At 39.5% G+C, this 16,681-nt stretch overlaps 2 protein-coding genes across 4 annotated transcripts in view; one reads left to right on the top strand and one right to left on the bottom strand.

The window, feature by feature from the left end:
• Positions 1-8,920, top strand: part of fgf12a (fibroblast growth factor 12a) — a 49,122-nt gene extending 40,202 nt beyond the window's left edge. For all 3 annotated transcript variants that reach the window (XM_019262126.2, XM_027285698.1, XM_019262124.2), the window contains 2 exons: positions 4,440-4,638; positions 5,988-8,920. In XM_019262126.2, the coding sequence (XP_019117671.1) occupies positions 4,440-4,638; positions 5,988-6,103 (315 nt within the window). In that variant the 3' untranslated portion in view covers positions 6,104-8,920. The remainder of the gene's footprint in view (positions 1-4,439; positions 4,639-5,987) is intronic.
• A 5,973-nt stretch (positions 8,921-14,893) lies between these two features.
• Positions 14,894-15,768, bottom strand: LOC109139261 (somatostatin-1-like). The gene is made up of 2 exons (XM_019262128.2): positions 15,567-15,768; positions 14,894-15,076 (listed from the first exon to the last, which is right to left on the bottom strand). Exons 1-2 carry the CDS (start codon positions 15,705-15,707, stop codon positions 14,894-14,896), a joined length of 324 nt encoding a protein of 107 aa, XP_019117673.1. The 5' UTR covers positions 15,708-15,768.
• Between the last annotated feature and the right edge of the window lie 913 nt (positions 15,769-16,681).

A 16,681-nucleotide genomic window follows, 5' to 3' on the forward strand; every position in this document is an offset into this window, starting at 1 on the left:
ACTTTCAGAGTGTGCCAGAGAAAAAAGAAAACAGGGGAGGCGGAGGAGAGGGATAGAACAAGTGAATTTTTCAGTTTAAGTAATGTCTAGACAATCCCCGACCTAAATCTCTCCCAGAATAATAATGAGCTCCGCGGGAGTTCCATGGCAGGCTTGGGATTCTCACCGAAGCCAAATCTCTCTCTCTGACACCAGTGGCTCAGGCCCATATTTAAATGGAGCCTCCACATCTTTATCCGAAAGTCAAAGGACGTACCCGTCTTCAGTAATGTGGCTCCTTAATGCTGCCTCCCTCCTCAGATTGGGCCAGTATCTGATTTGGATTCAAGATGTGTTCAGCTCCCTTCTGTTGGCAACCCAGTTTCATATCCATTACATCTTGCTCTCTTACTTTGTGGTTCATTTTACATTTCTGTATCCTCATAAGCTTCCCATACCCAATCAGATGTATCACCTCACTCATATCTTTTTGCATGTACGATATCATCTAGGGTTTTTGTTGTGTGTCGTGTTTGATATTGTGGGGCAACATGCTCTAGAATTAAGATATCTATGAATCCTGACAAACAGATGACACCCACTACTACAAAGACATCAACATAAAACGTGATAGAACAATACAGGATCCCTGTTGATGCACCCTTGTTGCTATCCTGCAAGGCAGCTGGATTTGTGAGATCATGTGAGAAAGACAGCCTATGCTTATGGCTGATTTGGACCGATCAGTGTCCTATGCGAAACTACTACAAGCATTGTGTGATTTAGATACAATGGAGTTAGAAATGACTTATATCAGAACTGGAGAGTATTTCTTCATTAAAACGAGAGCAAAGAATGGCACTAAAGGCTATTTTTGATGGAAAAGATGTTTTCACTCTTTCCCCAACTGGCTTTTTGCTGTTTGCCAGTAATAGATGTGTCATCTAATCATCTGCCAAGTATTCGTGCCAACCCTCTTCCAAACACTGCTCCAAGGATGACTCCTTGGTGGTTCTAGTAGTTAGTTTTGTTGCATGTCTTACGTTCTTACATTGTTTTTAACTTAAATCTATACTGCCTGTTGCTGAGGTCTAATGAATGTGTTAAATACACTTTGTAAAGACATTTAGGATTATAATTATAATTCTGTTACCCAACTTTTTTCGGCGCATCGCTACGTTTCTTTGGTCATTAACAGCCAAACTAATCAACAGTGGAACAGCATGAGGCCTCCACGCTTGGATAGGCATGGCCATTTGTTGAAGTGACATCACATCTGTCGGTTTGATGTGCAGATCTAGCTAACTAGCTGATGTTCAGATATCCCTAAAACTGTTAGATACTCTTCTCTGCATCTTGTTTCAGCTGTCAGCTGTTTTTTTGTCCTTTATATTTTATGTCTGTATTCACAACAAATTGCGGTCTACACATCTGTTTGTTGCAAAGAAGTGGGGAGCAGCTCATCGAATCGTTGCTTTATTATTTCTTTGTAAAAGATCTGTAAATTCTGCTGACGATCTTTGCTAAAAAATCAATCAGAAATGTAAACTGCTGCTTGCTGATGCTGCTCAAACATTCTGTCCCTAGTTTCAGGGTGTTTGTTCATCGTCTCAGGTGAACCTGTGTTTATTTATCTTCCGCAGCCAGCTGAGACCCCTAATATTGGAGCGTGAGCAGTCTCACGTGTCCAGTTTCACTAACAAGTCCTTCACCTTTCTCCTTTAGACTGTCACAGAATACAAATAGATGTCCTTGTAATCAATTTGATATCACTAAGCACAGCTCTGAAATGTGCCACGTGTCTTTTTAATTTACCTAGTTTTGTGGCGCAAACAACTTTGACTGATTATGTATTCCCGGAGAGGTAGTGACAGGGCAAACCTGTTGGTGTGCATTTTAATGCATGATAGCATGTATGTGGTGTCCGTTTGCCAATGCGTATTTCTGTGCTTTCCCTTCTCCGTGTGGTTCATGTGTGTCCATTAAGGAGATCTCATTAATCATGAGAGACTCCAACCCCGTCTCTTAACCTCATATTTTCACTCAGTCATCCACAAACAAGGTACTCTGTCAAAGACTTCAAAGTCACTTACATTCCACCCCTATCTTGTCCCAAGCTGCAGGCAGGGTGCTTTCTAAACTGCTCCAAGCCTTTTCATAGACACTAACAGAGTGTCGTCCTTGTGGGCAAATTTGGAGGGGATTCTACAGTGTGTCAGCAAAGCAAAGAGGCTGAATGTGAAGGGTAGTATAATCAAGCACACTCATGTGTTTGTGTGGGTGTGTACGTGCAAGTGTCTCCGCCTGATTTGGGCTCCAAACAGATGAAGAGGGGACAAAGCCTGCTGGTGTGTAATGTATCACTGTCTGCCCCCCTACCCACTCAAACACATATGTTCACGCACACAAACAGCCAGACAGTCACGACGTGACCCCCAGTGCCCCTGCAGAGAGAGAGTTGTCTGCTGTTTGACAGTGTGTCAGCAGGCCCAGATAAACTCAGTTGCCAGCTCTCCACAGAGCTTGTCGTCCCTCCTGCTGACCAGCGAGACGTTTTCACTCCACCGACCATGTGACCTCTCCTTGCCCGAGTCCTTTACACAGCCTGCTATGCTCTGCTGTGTCTTAAAAGGTGCGGTCACAAACTCTGTAGCTTATTTTGCTGAAACTGTGACGTGCCATGCCATGCCAGCACAGATACACGTACTCTTTAAACAGCAAATACACGCATAATTATCACCCTCAGCTCTTACTGAGCTTTTTAGCATCTTTCAACTCGTTGTTTTGGTTTCAGGCACCACAACTGTTTTGATTCACTCTCACAGCTCTCATCCTCCATGTTTGACGTCGCAGCCAATTTTAAGTATCATTTCACCTGAATTACAAGTCAAATTGCTAGTGGTATCTAAACATGTAGATAGATAAGGTTTAATTCTCCAAGGTTTACAGACAGATAACCTTCTCTGAGATTTCTGCCTCCAACCCAGTACAAGGGAGACAAATCTAATTTCATTTGTGATGCTTAAAGTGTCGCAAAATAACATTTCAACATTTCAACAGCAACATCTCTTTCCATAGTTAGTGTCATCCTTAGTTAGTGCCAGGGATAATCAAAAGACCTCACTGTGAACAATTTTCAGAGGTGTTATTTCCCTAAAGAGAACGTAGTAGCTGATAACTACGGGTGTAATTACATAACAGCATTTTTTTTTATGTCATTTTTAATTGCTTTGAGCATCACAAATAAAATTCAATTCACCTCCATTGTATGAGAGTAGATGCAGAAAACTTAGAGACTGGTTAAATAAAATCAAAACTATCTACATGGTTAAACACATTAGCACAGCTATATAAGTATGGTAATATAACAGATAAGAGAGGAAAGACTTGTTTTGTCATTTCTTATTTCTTCTTTCTTTCTTCCTCTCTCTCTATCTCTCTCTCTCGTACACACACACACACACCTAAACAGTCACCTCCAGCGGGAAGCAGAATTGGGCTGCCTGTCAAATGGACAACCTTAAAAGGGCACAGAACCCTGCAGGAGATATTAATGAATGAAATACAGCACCAACACCCAAACACGCACACACACATACAGTGCAAAGCCTGCCTAAACCGAGACAGCACAACATCCACCGAGCCAGCTGTTCCACATCACCAGCACCTTCTTTTGACACACACGACTTCCCTGCCCTTCAAACTGACTGGCATTAGTTTTTAATTTAGCCTCTTGTAGTCAGGAAGCATTCAGACGAGAAGGAGAGCAGAGATGAGAGGTAAGGGTGATAAGGTTTGGCATCCAGCTTGTCAGTTCACCAGCTTTATTAAGTATAGATTTTGTTTTTCAAGTCGTAAGTACTTTCAAGTAGTTTCCTGCTTATTTAAAGGTCAGTGGCACCATTATCTTCATTAGAATGAACAAATTACCCAGGTTTTTGTTCTGGGTAATACAGGCATTGTTTCATCTCTTGAGCGGCCATGGCAATAATCTGGCACCACACTCAGTCCCGACGGTGTATCTAATATCTGGTTATTTCCATTTTTTCATTCCCCTCCACCTCCACTGTGTCCCCTTGACTTTCTCCTTGACTTGCTGTTTTCGGTAATGAAGCAGAGAGATAAAAATCTTCCACTGTTCACCATTATTCTAATAAGGCTATCGTTCTCATTACTTGGATTCCAAGGATATGTCTGTGTGTGTGTGTGTGTGTGAATACAGTATGTTTACTGACCTTGGCACTAGTGATGAGAGCCAATATTGGCAGAGTGAAACAGCTTCTTTTTTTTCCCTCTCAAATGAGACTTAATTAAACCCATCCGTCTGTTTTTCTGCTTGTTATGTCTGTGTGTATCTTTGATATGTGGATACAAACATTTATTTGATGCATGATTCAGATACTGTACAATACTGTATGTATAATTACTGTATCTATGTCCTTTACTGCCTCTTTTTGCAGGAGATGTTCACACCGGAGTGCAGGTTCAAGGAGTCTGTTTTTGAGAACTACTATGTGGTCTACTCGTCCACTGTGTACCGTCAGCAGGAGTCGGGCCGGGCCTGGTTCCTTGGCCTCACAAAGGATGGGCAAGTCATGAAGGGCAACCGGGCCAAGAAGACTAAACCCTCATCACACTTTGTGCCCAGGCCCATTGAAGGTATGAGAAAAATGTTTTTGTTGGCTTTAAGTGAGCTTGGTTTAGTTTTAGTTTTGCATTTACTCCACATTTACTATAAATTGGCTGTATTATATTGGCAATTACTTTACTGCTTACCAATTATATGGTTATGAAAATTAGCTATTGAACATTTGTAACTGTTGCAGTGGTTTAAAATGTTTTATGTGATTTCTAAAGTGCAAGATGTTTCAGATTTAATGAATGTTAAGCATTCGTTCTCAAACACCAGTAAACAATCAAGGAGGATACTGAAATGCTGTTTAATTCTTTCATATAAAATGTTTCAATTTGGCATATGACTATCAAGTGTCAGGTATTACAGTATCCTTAAGCCACAAGAGATTTTTCTATACAAATGGTCTTAAAACAACAACACTGTGCAATTAATGAAGCATGAAAGTTCCGTTATAGAAATTAGTGAAACTCCAACGGTAAGATTAAACAATTTATGGTAGTTTGAAAAGGACTGGTAGAAATATAAAGCATAAGCATTTACAGTTAATGGGCTAAAATCTTTCGATATAGTCTTTTAAATTCATACATTTATGAATTTATGTACAGAAAATACTCAAAGAAATAATTTAGGAAATACGCTCATTCTCTTTCTTTACTAATAAATGAGAATATTGATACCACTCCCAAGACTGTATGCTAAATATGAAGCTCAAACCAATTGTAGACAGGGCAAGTTGTGGTTTTATCGCCACTTAACAAATCAAATTAACCGGATACAGGGGTTGATTAGTGAATCTTAGCAGTGCTGATAGGTGGAATTTGTTGATTTTTCAAAGTTGGCAGGCAAGGTAGGCAAGCTTCCCAATTTCAAGACTTTAAACTAAGCCTACTACGCTTCATATTTAGCATGGATATTTATGAGTGGTATTGATCTTCTCATCTAACTCTCAGCAAAAAATCTAATTAGCGTATTGCTGAAAATGTTCTTGGAGCTACAAACTAGTTTTTGTATATTGTCAGTTTTTACAAGTACCAGGTTCAAACAGAACACGCTAATTTATTTTGAGCTGTTGTGGGTACAGGTTTATTTTCCAATGTCATGTTTCTAGTAAGAGCGTTGTTAGATATTATCTTGAAAACTTGTTAAGCAATGTGATAAACAAAAAAGTGCTGACATGGCCATTAATTCCTCCGTCTCATCCCTCCCAGCCTGGTATTATTGTCCCTCCAGCCTCAAACCTGACCTTGTCTCTGTCTTCACATCCATCTCTTCAATCTGCTCTCCATTGTCCCCTTTCTGAGCCCCTCCTCTCTTTGTCCTCTCCACCTCTCTCCTTCCGTCTCCTTTGCCTCTCTTTACACCTCCACTACAGTTTGTATGTACAGGGAGCCGTCAATGCATGAGGTAGAGGACAAGCACCGCTCCAGGAAGAGCTCAGGGACTCCCACCATGAATGGAGGGAAAGCTGTCAATCACCGCACCACATAGCAGCAGGGGGAGGGTCTTCCAGCAGGGGGGAGTGGCCTCATCCTGACTCAAGGGGAGGGGCCCAAGGAAAACTTACCGACCCCCCCCACAATACGCACCACCATCCCCTCTGATAAAAAGAGGGTGTTGCGACGACGAGGAGCTATTACTGTACACTGAAGACAACAAAAACTGAACTCTTGCCTGTGAAAACCTTTTAGATGAATTAATATGAAACCAGAGGATATATATATATGAGAAAAAAAAAAACATTTTCAATCAGGACTTGACCAACATTTTATGCAAAAAAAAGAGAAAAAGCTGTGATAAATAAACAAAGGAATGGTGGTCTCTCTTCACACAGATACAAATATCTATCATTTCCAATTTATGCTGTGAAAAACAAGCTTTAATACATGTTTTCATACCCTGTTTTTCTTTTCTAAATGCTATTGCACTCTCATATGCTTTCTTGTGTTATCGTTGTCAGTAATAACTATACCACCATCACCATTACTAATCTGTTGATCTCCTCATCCCAGTTAATATCATGATTGTTCTGTTTTTGTTTTTCTGAGACTGAAGCAAGATTTTTATTTTTTTCCCAATTACTTTTGTCTTTTCTCTTATAGTTTGATCTTGAATGCACTGTCACACTACCTGATCTGGTGTGAAGGTAAGGCTGAATGTATTTGATAGTTCTCTGTGTTGGACTCCAATGGAAACAGAGTGCTTAGGGTGGGATGTAATTTACTCAGGTGTGTACTGTAAGTGTAACTAATATGACTAATAAGAAAGATAGGGCTGTTTCAAATACTCTAACATGGATCTCCCTATGTTCTTCTGTTATGACAGGACAGGACAAGCAATATAATAGAGAGCACTATGTATGTCTCTAAATTATAGTAATAAGCTGATAACACATCTCTGTTGTCGGTGTGTTGTTCAGCCGTGAAGTTTGACAAAGAAAGTTGTTTAAGTAGGTTTATGTTTGAATCAGAAGAAAACCTGTTTTGATATTGTTTCAGTATACTCTTAACATTTTCAAGGGTTATTAGGTTTTAAGTAGAGATGTCCAAACTCAAAAAAAGAAATAGTATTCTCTCCAAAAGCTGAGAGAAAGATAATGACCAGCATAAGCACTATGAGCCACGGCCAAAAAAAAAAAGGTCACTTCACATTTCCACCTCAAGTAACACAGACCCCTTTATCTGCTGTTAGCTAGGCTATAACAACAACTCTCAAAATATAACCATATAACAGTATCCAGGCTTTTTAACTATATTGACAAATCATGAAATAATCCTCGATTAAAAAAAAAAAGAAAAAAGACTGCTGCTGTTTTTACTAAGCAAGAGTAAGGGTGGAGGTTTTGGCAGGCCTGGCAGTGAAGATATGTGTTGACTGGTTTTCAAGAAGTTCTGCTATTTCTGTTATTTTTCTTGTGAGAGCATTAGAGATTTCTCAACACTGGTGGACAGGGTGCCTGACTGTTTAATAATCCACTGACCTGACTTGTTAATGTTCTCAATGTATGGTCACAATCATTAAGACTTCCCCATCACAATGGAAGCAGAACATCTCATTGAGGAACCAGTTCATCTGGATTTAGCCAGGTTTGGGGAGGATGTCCTACCATCCCGGTGAGAGTGTCTCACCGCTTGGTTTCACTGACATGGTAATCCATACAGTCTCCATCCCCCCTGGCTTTGTGACCCATGAAATGAGCCATTTGCTGCATTGTGGAGGAAAGCTTCTCTTTCATAAATCAACATGCTGACAGGGCTGTATAAACAAGGTGAATTGACTGGTACACCGCGTACGCCATGTACGCCACATAGCTCATTCCTAATCCCCAATTAGTTTGTCTAACTCAGGAAGTCCTACACTTGTTCCGTGAAAGGGGCCAGACATAAAGGCTGGCTGCTCATTGTCCAGCACCCGTTGCACAAAACCTGGCCACTGGTGTGGAATTTAAGGAGGTTGGGATGGGGTCAATGGTGTTTTTATCATTAAAGGTGGTGTACAGCTAAGCCTAGCCAGGTTGGGGAGGTAGGAAAGGGAAATCCAGAAGTCGAGACAAAGCATGAAGATCGCATGACTGTAGGAGTTGATGTAAGAGAATTTGGGGCGAATAGGAACTTTTATATGCAACGTTTTGATCAGTATCTCCTATATCTGGTTGGAAATCATATGCTAAATTGGTGGTATATACAGTTAATAGCACACATTCAGTTGCACAGAGCAAACCGCAGTGATATATCATCTAGGAGGGTCTTCCACCTGGGGCCCGGGTCCATAGCTGGTGCGAGTTACCTGCAAGAGCTAACGGTAGATTAGTTCAACTTCCACAGCACCTACAGCATAACACTGATACATACAGTATATTAGACATGACACTTGAACGTCAGCAGGCAAGACCAGCATATATAGGTATCTTTTTATAGAGGTTTATATTGGTGCAAATGAGATACATGTGGACTTAAAGCAATGCATGAAATTGGATGTACTCGATGTCAACTGTTGACAGCGGAATGAGAGGATTTGAGAAAGGGATGAATAAAGAAGGAAGTAAAAATAGCTGATGTGAGAGAGCCGTAAAAGAGAGCACTTTTTATTCGAGGGGGTTTATTGATGTATGAAAGGGTAAGCAAAGGCTTTGGTTGTATGTGATATTAAGTATAATTTATTATTTTTATGTTTGCAGATGATTTCACTGCATTGGAACACGCTCATATATGCATTATGAATTGTGAGATGAATAAAAAATATGCATTGATAATAAAAATCAGAATGAAGTTAGTGATTGTTTAAGAATAAAGACTATGTTATCAAAAACTTTCACCTACGCAGTGAGTGATTCAGTGTGTCGCTGATCATGACTGATAGCTGTTGTGTCTTTTTTTTTATTTTTATTATCATTGTTAATGTCACTCTTTGCAACAACAAGAGAAGCAGCAGGATGAGCAGACAAACTAAATCCATCAGCGGGGGTTTTTATGCGTCTCACATTCAGAAAATCCAATCCGTTTCCTCTATCAATTCACCGGGGGTGATTTATCTTCTCACAAGCCCCCTAAATCCAATGTGTCATTTTGGGATGGCGCTCCTTCGCCCTTAATTCTCCCGTTGTCATGGAAACAGACCTTCCGTGCCGTCTGCAAGGAGAATGAGGAGGAGGAAGATGAGGATGAGGATGATGATGAAGGCTCGCCTGACTTTCAGGACGTGGCTTGTCTTCTCTCCTGCTGCTGCTGCTGCAGCAGCCTCACAGAGAACAGCAGAGGAGGAGGAGGAGGAGGAGGAGGAGGAGGGGGCTGAGGGTAGTATGTTCTCTTTTTTTTCCCCTGTTTCCTTCAGTTACTGTAAACAGCTGAGAAGTGTGCAGCTCTGCAATGGGGGACAAATTAATTATAAGATAGAGAATAAATAGAGAAAGTAAGAGAGAACAAAACTATTACGTTAAAGGAAAGTCAAAATGAGGGGTGGGAGCAAGTTTCTCTCACTCTCTGTACGAATGCACATTTCTGTCTGATGTAACGTCTGAACCAAATTTCACGACGATCCTTTCACCTAAAGCCACAAATGTCAACATCGTAGTAGAGCAAAAAAAATGAGGAAATTACTAAAACCACCAGGTTCATCTTCTAGAAATGTCATTCAAGAAATGCTGTGCATATCCATCCAGCTGATGTTATGATGATTTCTCAGGATAAGTGAAAATTAAGAAGACTTGAAAATGAATTTAGGGAATAAATAAATTAATAAAGAAATCAATTTTCTGGCATCCAACTATTGCCAAGAATTGTCGTTCACAAAAATAAATTTTAACCTGCTAGAGGAAAAGTAAGGGGATCAAAGTCAGTAGGATTCACCCTTTAGGGACCATTAATATTATTAGAAAAGTTGATGCTAATCCATCAAAACATTGTTGGTATTTCAGTCTGTACCAAAAAAAATTACCAAAACCAAATCCCTACAGCCATAGGATGGGTTAAAAAACAAACAAACCCTGCAGTATCTTATGTCCTCATGCAGAATATATCATAAAAAGGCACACATCGCAGATCCCAGTGTCGTTCAATTGCATGTAACTTACAAAACAAGCAAATACAGCTCACGCTTTATCACAATCAATATGCCTCCATCCTGTTCACTTTTCACATTCCACTTCAGTAATTAACTTTCACTAAGATACAGAAACAAGTCAAGGCCAGCTATTCAGGCTCCTGTGGGAGTTGGGAGTCTAAACAGGTTCATCTGTTTAGGGAGGGCAAGGGCTGCAAACAGCTTGAAGGCCACACTCTCCTCCCTTCACCTCTCCTCTTAGCTACAGCTGTGGCTGTGGCCTCTGCTGCACCTCTCACATCCACCTGTCCTCCCCCACCTTCCCTCTTATCCTCCTGTGTGGAAGAGGCAACCTTGAACTCGATGGCTGTATTGAAATGTCCCCTCGGCTACAGATGTTCTTATGTGTTCATGCTGGAAAGTGGGACTTTTTCAGCATTTCTTTATTTAAATAATATTATTTCGTTACACTGTGTGCTGTGTGATGAGTTATATGGCAACACGAAAATGCAGTAAATGTGCTGCACTGTGAAAACATATTTGTCATACAGACTAGGATAAGAACATTGCAGCTTCAAAACAAAGATGACAAATGATTTAGTATCGCATTAATCTCAATTTAAAACAACCCTTTTCAAGGTCCTAGCAACCTCCAAAGACTCTTTGAGAATAAGCTTGACAATGCAAATGTTGCATAGGATGAATGCTTAAATCAAAATAACCTTGATTTCAAAGACAGATATCAGATCACCCAGCCAACAATCATTTCAGCCAACAAACTGGCTGCTGCCCAAAGCTTCACAGCAAACCGGACATACAAAGTAACTTTTACACCAATGCTCAAATCGTGAGGTATGAAATATGTTATGTGATTTTTTCACAAAGTTGTTTAATAAGAATGTCCAAGATCTGAAGTCCCCCAACATTTTGTGCCATGATGTGATCTCAAACAGACTCAGGAAGTTAAATGCTAACACATCATTAGTTTAGCCTATTAGCTGAGCATGATAACAATTTAATTAATTTTTCCAGTATTTGACATGATGATAGTGCTACAGGAAATGTTAAAGATCCAGTGTGTAAGATTTGGCTGTATTGGCAGGATATAATGGAGTTGGAATATTAAATTTAAATTATGTTTTCATTAGGGTAAAATCATCTTTTTGTTACCTTAGAAAGAAACGTCTATATCTACAGAAGGAGTGGGTCTTCTATGGAGTACACCATGTTGAATTGCCATATTTCTATAGTAGCCCAGAATGGAAAAAAAAAACTAAACACTGGCTCTGGATAGGGCATTTCACATTTTTGAAGGGTTTTGTGGCCACCAAAGTCATAATTAATTCTTAGTGAGACAAAATTTCTGTACCGTATTTCTTTGCAGTTTTCAAAATATTTCACTCCAAACTACAAATGTCTAAAGTACAAGTCAAAGCCTACATTCTTCATCTTCTGCACAGATCAAAGTCAGTATGATTCATTCTCTGTGGGTCATGGGAATATCACTAATTTAATATTAATTCATCTTATTTTAGTCTAGACCAAAGTAGTGGACTGACTTACAGATGCTAGATGCTAGTGTGGCTAAAAAACTAATGGCCACAATTTACTATGGGCTATGAGTTTCCCTTCATGCCACCCTAAGGTCAGAATATCAGGTTTGTATACAAGATATCTCTCATCTCACTGAGATAAGGGAGCTGTGAAATTTGATTATCTCAACAGGTTGTCTGTGAAGAATGTGAAAACACTGTGCACCTGATATAAATCAGTTTTATACTTTAATCTCTTAAATTGCTAATTTAACAGACAAAACAGGTGATGGTTTTAAAACTACACTAAATTAGTTTTGACTGTTTAAATACCAACCTGTGTCTTCTCTCATCCTGTGGTACCACATCATTTCATTCTCTTTTCTCAAATCACCTGTGTTAAAATGTGGCAGATTTGTGTCAGGAGACTGGGTGGCTTTCACTGCATTTTAAAGGTCATAGCTGGCACAGTTTACAGTATACTGTCATAAGTTACTTTTTCTGTGGTGCCGGTATCTGCTGTCAAACCGTAAATGCTCTTTTGGCTGCCTACAACACTATAATGCCTGCAATAATCAGATAAAGTATTCGGCTATAAAGATACAGCTAATGGAGAAGTTTTAAGTTTTGCAATTAGCTGGGTCACCAACACAGACATCTATTTCTGGCCTCTACAGTTATTTATACAGACCTGTACATGACTTTGTTTGTCTTTTGCAGACTCATGAGCACACAGTGTAAAAATATTCTCAATCTTATATCCCAGGCATCTTTCTTCCCTCTCTGTCTACCTCTTTTTTGTCCTGTTGTTGTGATATGGGTCTGTGCCACTGGGACTCCACATGTTTCTCTTTTCTTATCCTCCCAGGGAGAGAATGAGGGAACTCCTACTCAGAAGTGGGGCGTTGAGTTCTGCTCATTAAAAATAATTGGTCTCTGTTCAATTAAGGCTCAGTGATGCTCCTTTGATCTCACTATCTCAGTGCTTTTTATCTGCGTCTTTTATATCCAAATCCACTGCTCAGAGTTGGCAAAAGTATTGGATAATTGCTTCTAATGTGTTTACTTCCGGAAGATGGGGAGGGGGAAAGAAATCAGTTCTGATGGTTAAAGAAACTCAATTTAAACCCTTAGGCTTCTGCTGCGGCATCTTATGAGACAGTCCGCTGTCCCAAGTCGAGAAAAACAGATCCCTCTACCTTCCCTCTGCCTCGCTTGTCTTGTCTGTGATTTGCTGCTTTTGGCTTCTCCTGTCTGCAGATGCTCGGAATACTGCAAGCAAACACGCTTAAGAGACACAAGACACATAAAGGTTCATGCACAGTGCACACATGCACCCACACACACCGTAATCCCACTCACCCAAGCCGCTTGCCCACACACCCACTCACACACTTTGTGTTTGTTACTCTCACACACTCTTATTGACGAAGCTCTGCGGTATGAGCATGTTAATGTGCTGGCAGTGGTTCCTGTTACAGAATGAAGCTGTTCTCTTGAATCCCAATAGCCTATGGACAAAAAGGATACTAAGCCAAGCTTTGACTACAGTTATGCTCCAACACTGCTACTTCGATAATTTATTAATTAAATTGAATAATTTAATCTCTCTCATCCTGTTGCTCATCCTCTGAGCACCCTCTACTTTCTCACTTTCCTAATCTCTATTCCCTCGCCACCTCTCTATCCAATTTGATACATTTCTCCTCAATCTTTCTTTCTTTTTTCCTGCACCTTACATCTACTCTACCCACAGTTTTCTTTACTTTGAGGTTAATGAATTCATGAAATTCTCACGGAATTTATCTCACAGTTCTACATGCATGCATAATACATAGCACATGGTGGAGATCAGTGCTTTTTTCTTTTTTTTTTTTTTTTTGCCGGAAAGGCCTTTAGGATGTGCACTGCTGCTGAGCTACTGAAATGCATGCTCATCAGTGCAATAATATATGATGTTACATGGCATATTTTAGCCACATCAGCACACATGGACATATCTCAGGAAATATGTAAAAGCAATATATGGATATAATATAATATATGGTTTGAATACTCATGCAAGACCCACATGTGCACAATCTTGTGTCGCATTGCAGATTGCATGCCAAAACTACAGAACAATCACGTATGAAAAAAATATGCTTCCGTCATTGGAATAACAATTAAAGGAACTTCAAAGACAAGATGACTGGATGTCTATAAAGTTGTGGGTTTATTGCTTTGCCAGTCTACCATGAAGATCACTTAGAAACATCAGACATCAAACAGACAAACTGCAGACGTTTATTCCATTTAAAGTTTAGCTAGATTAACAAAGACAAGATCAGCCTCTTCTGCTGGAGTGAAAATAATGTGGCATATAATTAAAAGAAAATAAATACTTTGATGTTTTTCTTTAATTAACGTGAGTGATGTTGACTGATTTAAAATATAACAGATGCACCATCAAATCCAATGCACATTTTACTGGAGCACAGTTTGTCATGAAGAAATCCTGTTGAGTTTTTCAGCTCTCTGCAGGACTCTTTTAACTACGTCTCTTTTACAAGCAGGATAAGTGGGGTTTTGCGGCAGCTTTTTTTTTTGCTTTGTCATTAAATATTCAGTGCCCACTTCAATTGTGTTCACCTCCTCCGGACTGTCAGGTGTACTGTAAATAATGCAGCCATACAGGATCAAGAAGGCCAACAAGAGTTCAACTAAATACAGTAATGTGAAGAAGCATAGCAGATTTTAAACTGACAAGAATGTTGGAGTTGTTCCTGCATCTCAGAAACCAGCCAAGACATTGTGATGTGCCACACTAAACCGTGAATGGAGAATGATGAAATTAAACATGAATGTTAATACTTTTCTTTAAGCTATCTGCGGAAGATGATGAATGCAGGCTTTAAAGCTGTGTAGTCATCATACACATTCATACTGCAGCAGTGTTCACTGTTATTATATTCCCTGGCTGCTTAATTTGAAGGCGCAAGCTAATTAAATCTGCCATAATGTTCTCTGAAAATTACAGAATAATTAAATATCCTGTCAGCATAGAACACTTATGTGAGCACTTGTTTTTTTTTCTCTCTTAAGACAAATTGCAGTTGAAAATTATTGTAAGGGACCTTAAAAGCAGCGATAAATAAAAGGGTATGTCAAAAGGAAGAAAGACAATTTAGCTACAAAAAGCAGACAGTCTGGCACTCCAGAGAGAACAAAGTTAGCAGGAAGTCCAGGACTTCCAGAAAAATATTCTGCAGCCAGCTTTGCGAGTCGTTCCACCCAGTCCACGTCGACTCTTCTCCTGTTTCTCTGTGTCCGCGTGTCCTTGGAGGATTATTCCATTTTCGGATTTGGAAAGTTTATAAAGCAAGTCCACTAATTTCTGCTTCTTTGTCAATTCCTATGGAGAAAAATGTTGACATAATGTAAATAAATAATATGTGAACCATTTGCATACTCTTAAATGTCAATAAATATGAAATTTGACTCCACCACATTTGTGTTTCAGGGAAATGGAGATTTCTACAAAACTGTAAATCAGTTTAGCATATGTTACATAGCTTGTGCATTTGTTGCAAATAGCCAGAAGGAGCAAAGTCGTGTTAATGCTCTGATCTCTGAGTGGCAATTTCATGGAGGTGCAGCTGTGAGGATAATCAAATGACAGCTGATATCCAGAAGGTAACTCACAAAATGACTTGCTGCGGATAAAATTACACTTTTAACAGATCAAGATCAACTAAATGTGTGTGCACAAACAGAGACAAACTTTATGATGTAAATGTCTATACAGGATATACATGCACAACATACACAAATTCTTTAGTAGAGGATATTTTAAAATGGAAATAATCTATGCAGACACAAATTAAGAAAAATAGACATTTTACCTGATTGTCCTGTAATTTGTCAAACCATGACAATGAATCTTGCTGGAGCTGGAGGTCTTTAAAGCTCTTCTCAGTCTCTGTATTTTTAGCTACACATGATGCAAAACACAAAAGTGCCAAAATGCACAAGATGTGGGCCATCCTTACTTGGAAAATATTTTATGTGGGCTTCTTGTTGAGAGAATTCTTCTTGGTAAGACACCGCAACATCCACTGCTCATGCACCTTAACTGCACAGCACACTGACATGTCTGTTTTTAAAGTGCTACCTGGGCCCAAAAAGGGAGGAGGACTGTGCCCCTGTCAATGCACTGAAGCATGTACAATGAAATTTACAGCAGTCATTAAGAGTGAAACAAAAGGACTAAATAAGGACATTTCCACCATCAGGTGCCATCATTTGCATAAACACACTAATCTGGTTGTATAAGTGAAGGTCATCCTGATGCTGTCATTGGCAAAAGTTGTAAACCTGAAAGAACCCCTCTGACTGCTTGTTTAAAAGCAAATCCCTGTAAGCGAAGTGCAATGCGCATTCATGTAAAATAAAACATTAATGACGCTTACACGGGGGAAACAATGATTTCATTAACCCTGCTGTGCCATAAAGTTGAAACGGGCAACGCAGCGACGCTGGGATATTCAGAGGCCATAAAGGTCAACTTATCATTTGTTACACCCTTGTGAGTTTGTACTGGGCATCTCTTTAATGAGATTTCTGCTCCGTTTAACTTAACAATTGTACTGCATCTAAATTATGCCGGAATTGTCACAGGCTATAATGATTTTGGTGGACTGAAAATCTTGTAAGCCCCGATTTTAAAATCACCCTGTTTTTAAATGTTTGATGGTTATTGGGATGTAGCATTTTTTATTCAGATGGAGTCATTTTAAATTCTGTTTGAAGGAAAATGGAAGAAGAAATGTATATTTGCTCCAAATCTCCTCCTGTTACCACCAGCAAGTTTTAATAAGCAAATCAGATCAGATTCACAAGCCAAAAATCACTTTATAGTAGAGTATGTGTTGTAACCACCTTCCTGCTATGAAAAACAGCAGTTCAGTCCAGATAGCTTAAATAAACTCTGTCCATGTGGGCACAGCTTAAAAGGAAA

Source organism: Larimichthys crocea, chromosome XII, assembly GCF_000972845.2.
Source record: "Larimichthys crocea isolate SSNF chromosome XII, L_crocea_2.0, whole genome shotgun sequence".
Taxonomy (NCBI): Eukaryota; Metazoa; Chordata; class Actinopteri; family Sciaenidae; genus Larimichthys; species Larimichthys crocea.

Bases quoted from the DNA above. Each gene is read 5' to 3' on its own strand.
- LOC109139261 (XM_019262128.2), bottom strand. From the start codon at position 15,707: ATGGCCCACATCTTGTGCATTTTGGCACTTTTGTGTTTTGCATCATGT. The intron at 15,077-15,566 runs GTAAAATGTCTA...TTTTCTCCATAG, and splicing joins ACAAATTACAGGACAATCAG to GAATTGACAAAGAAGCAGAA.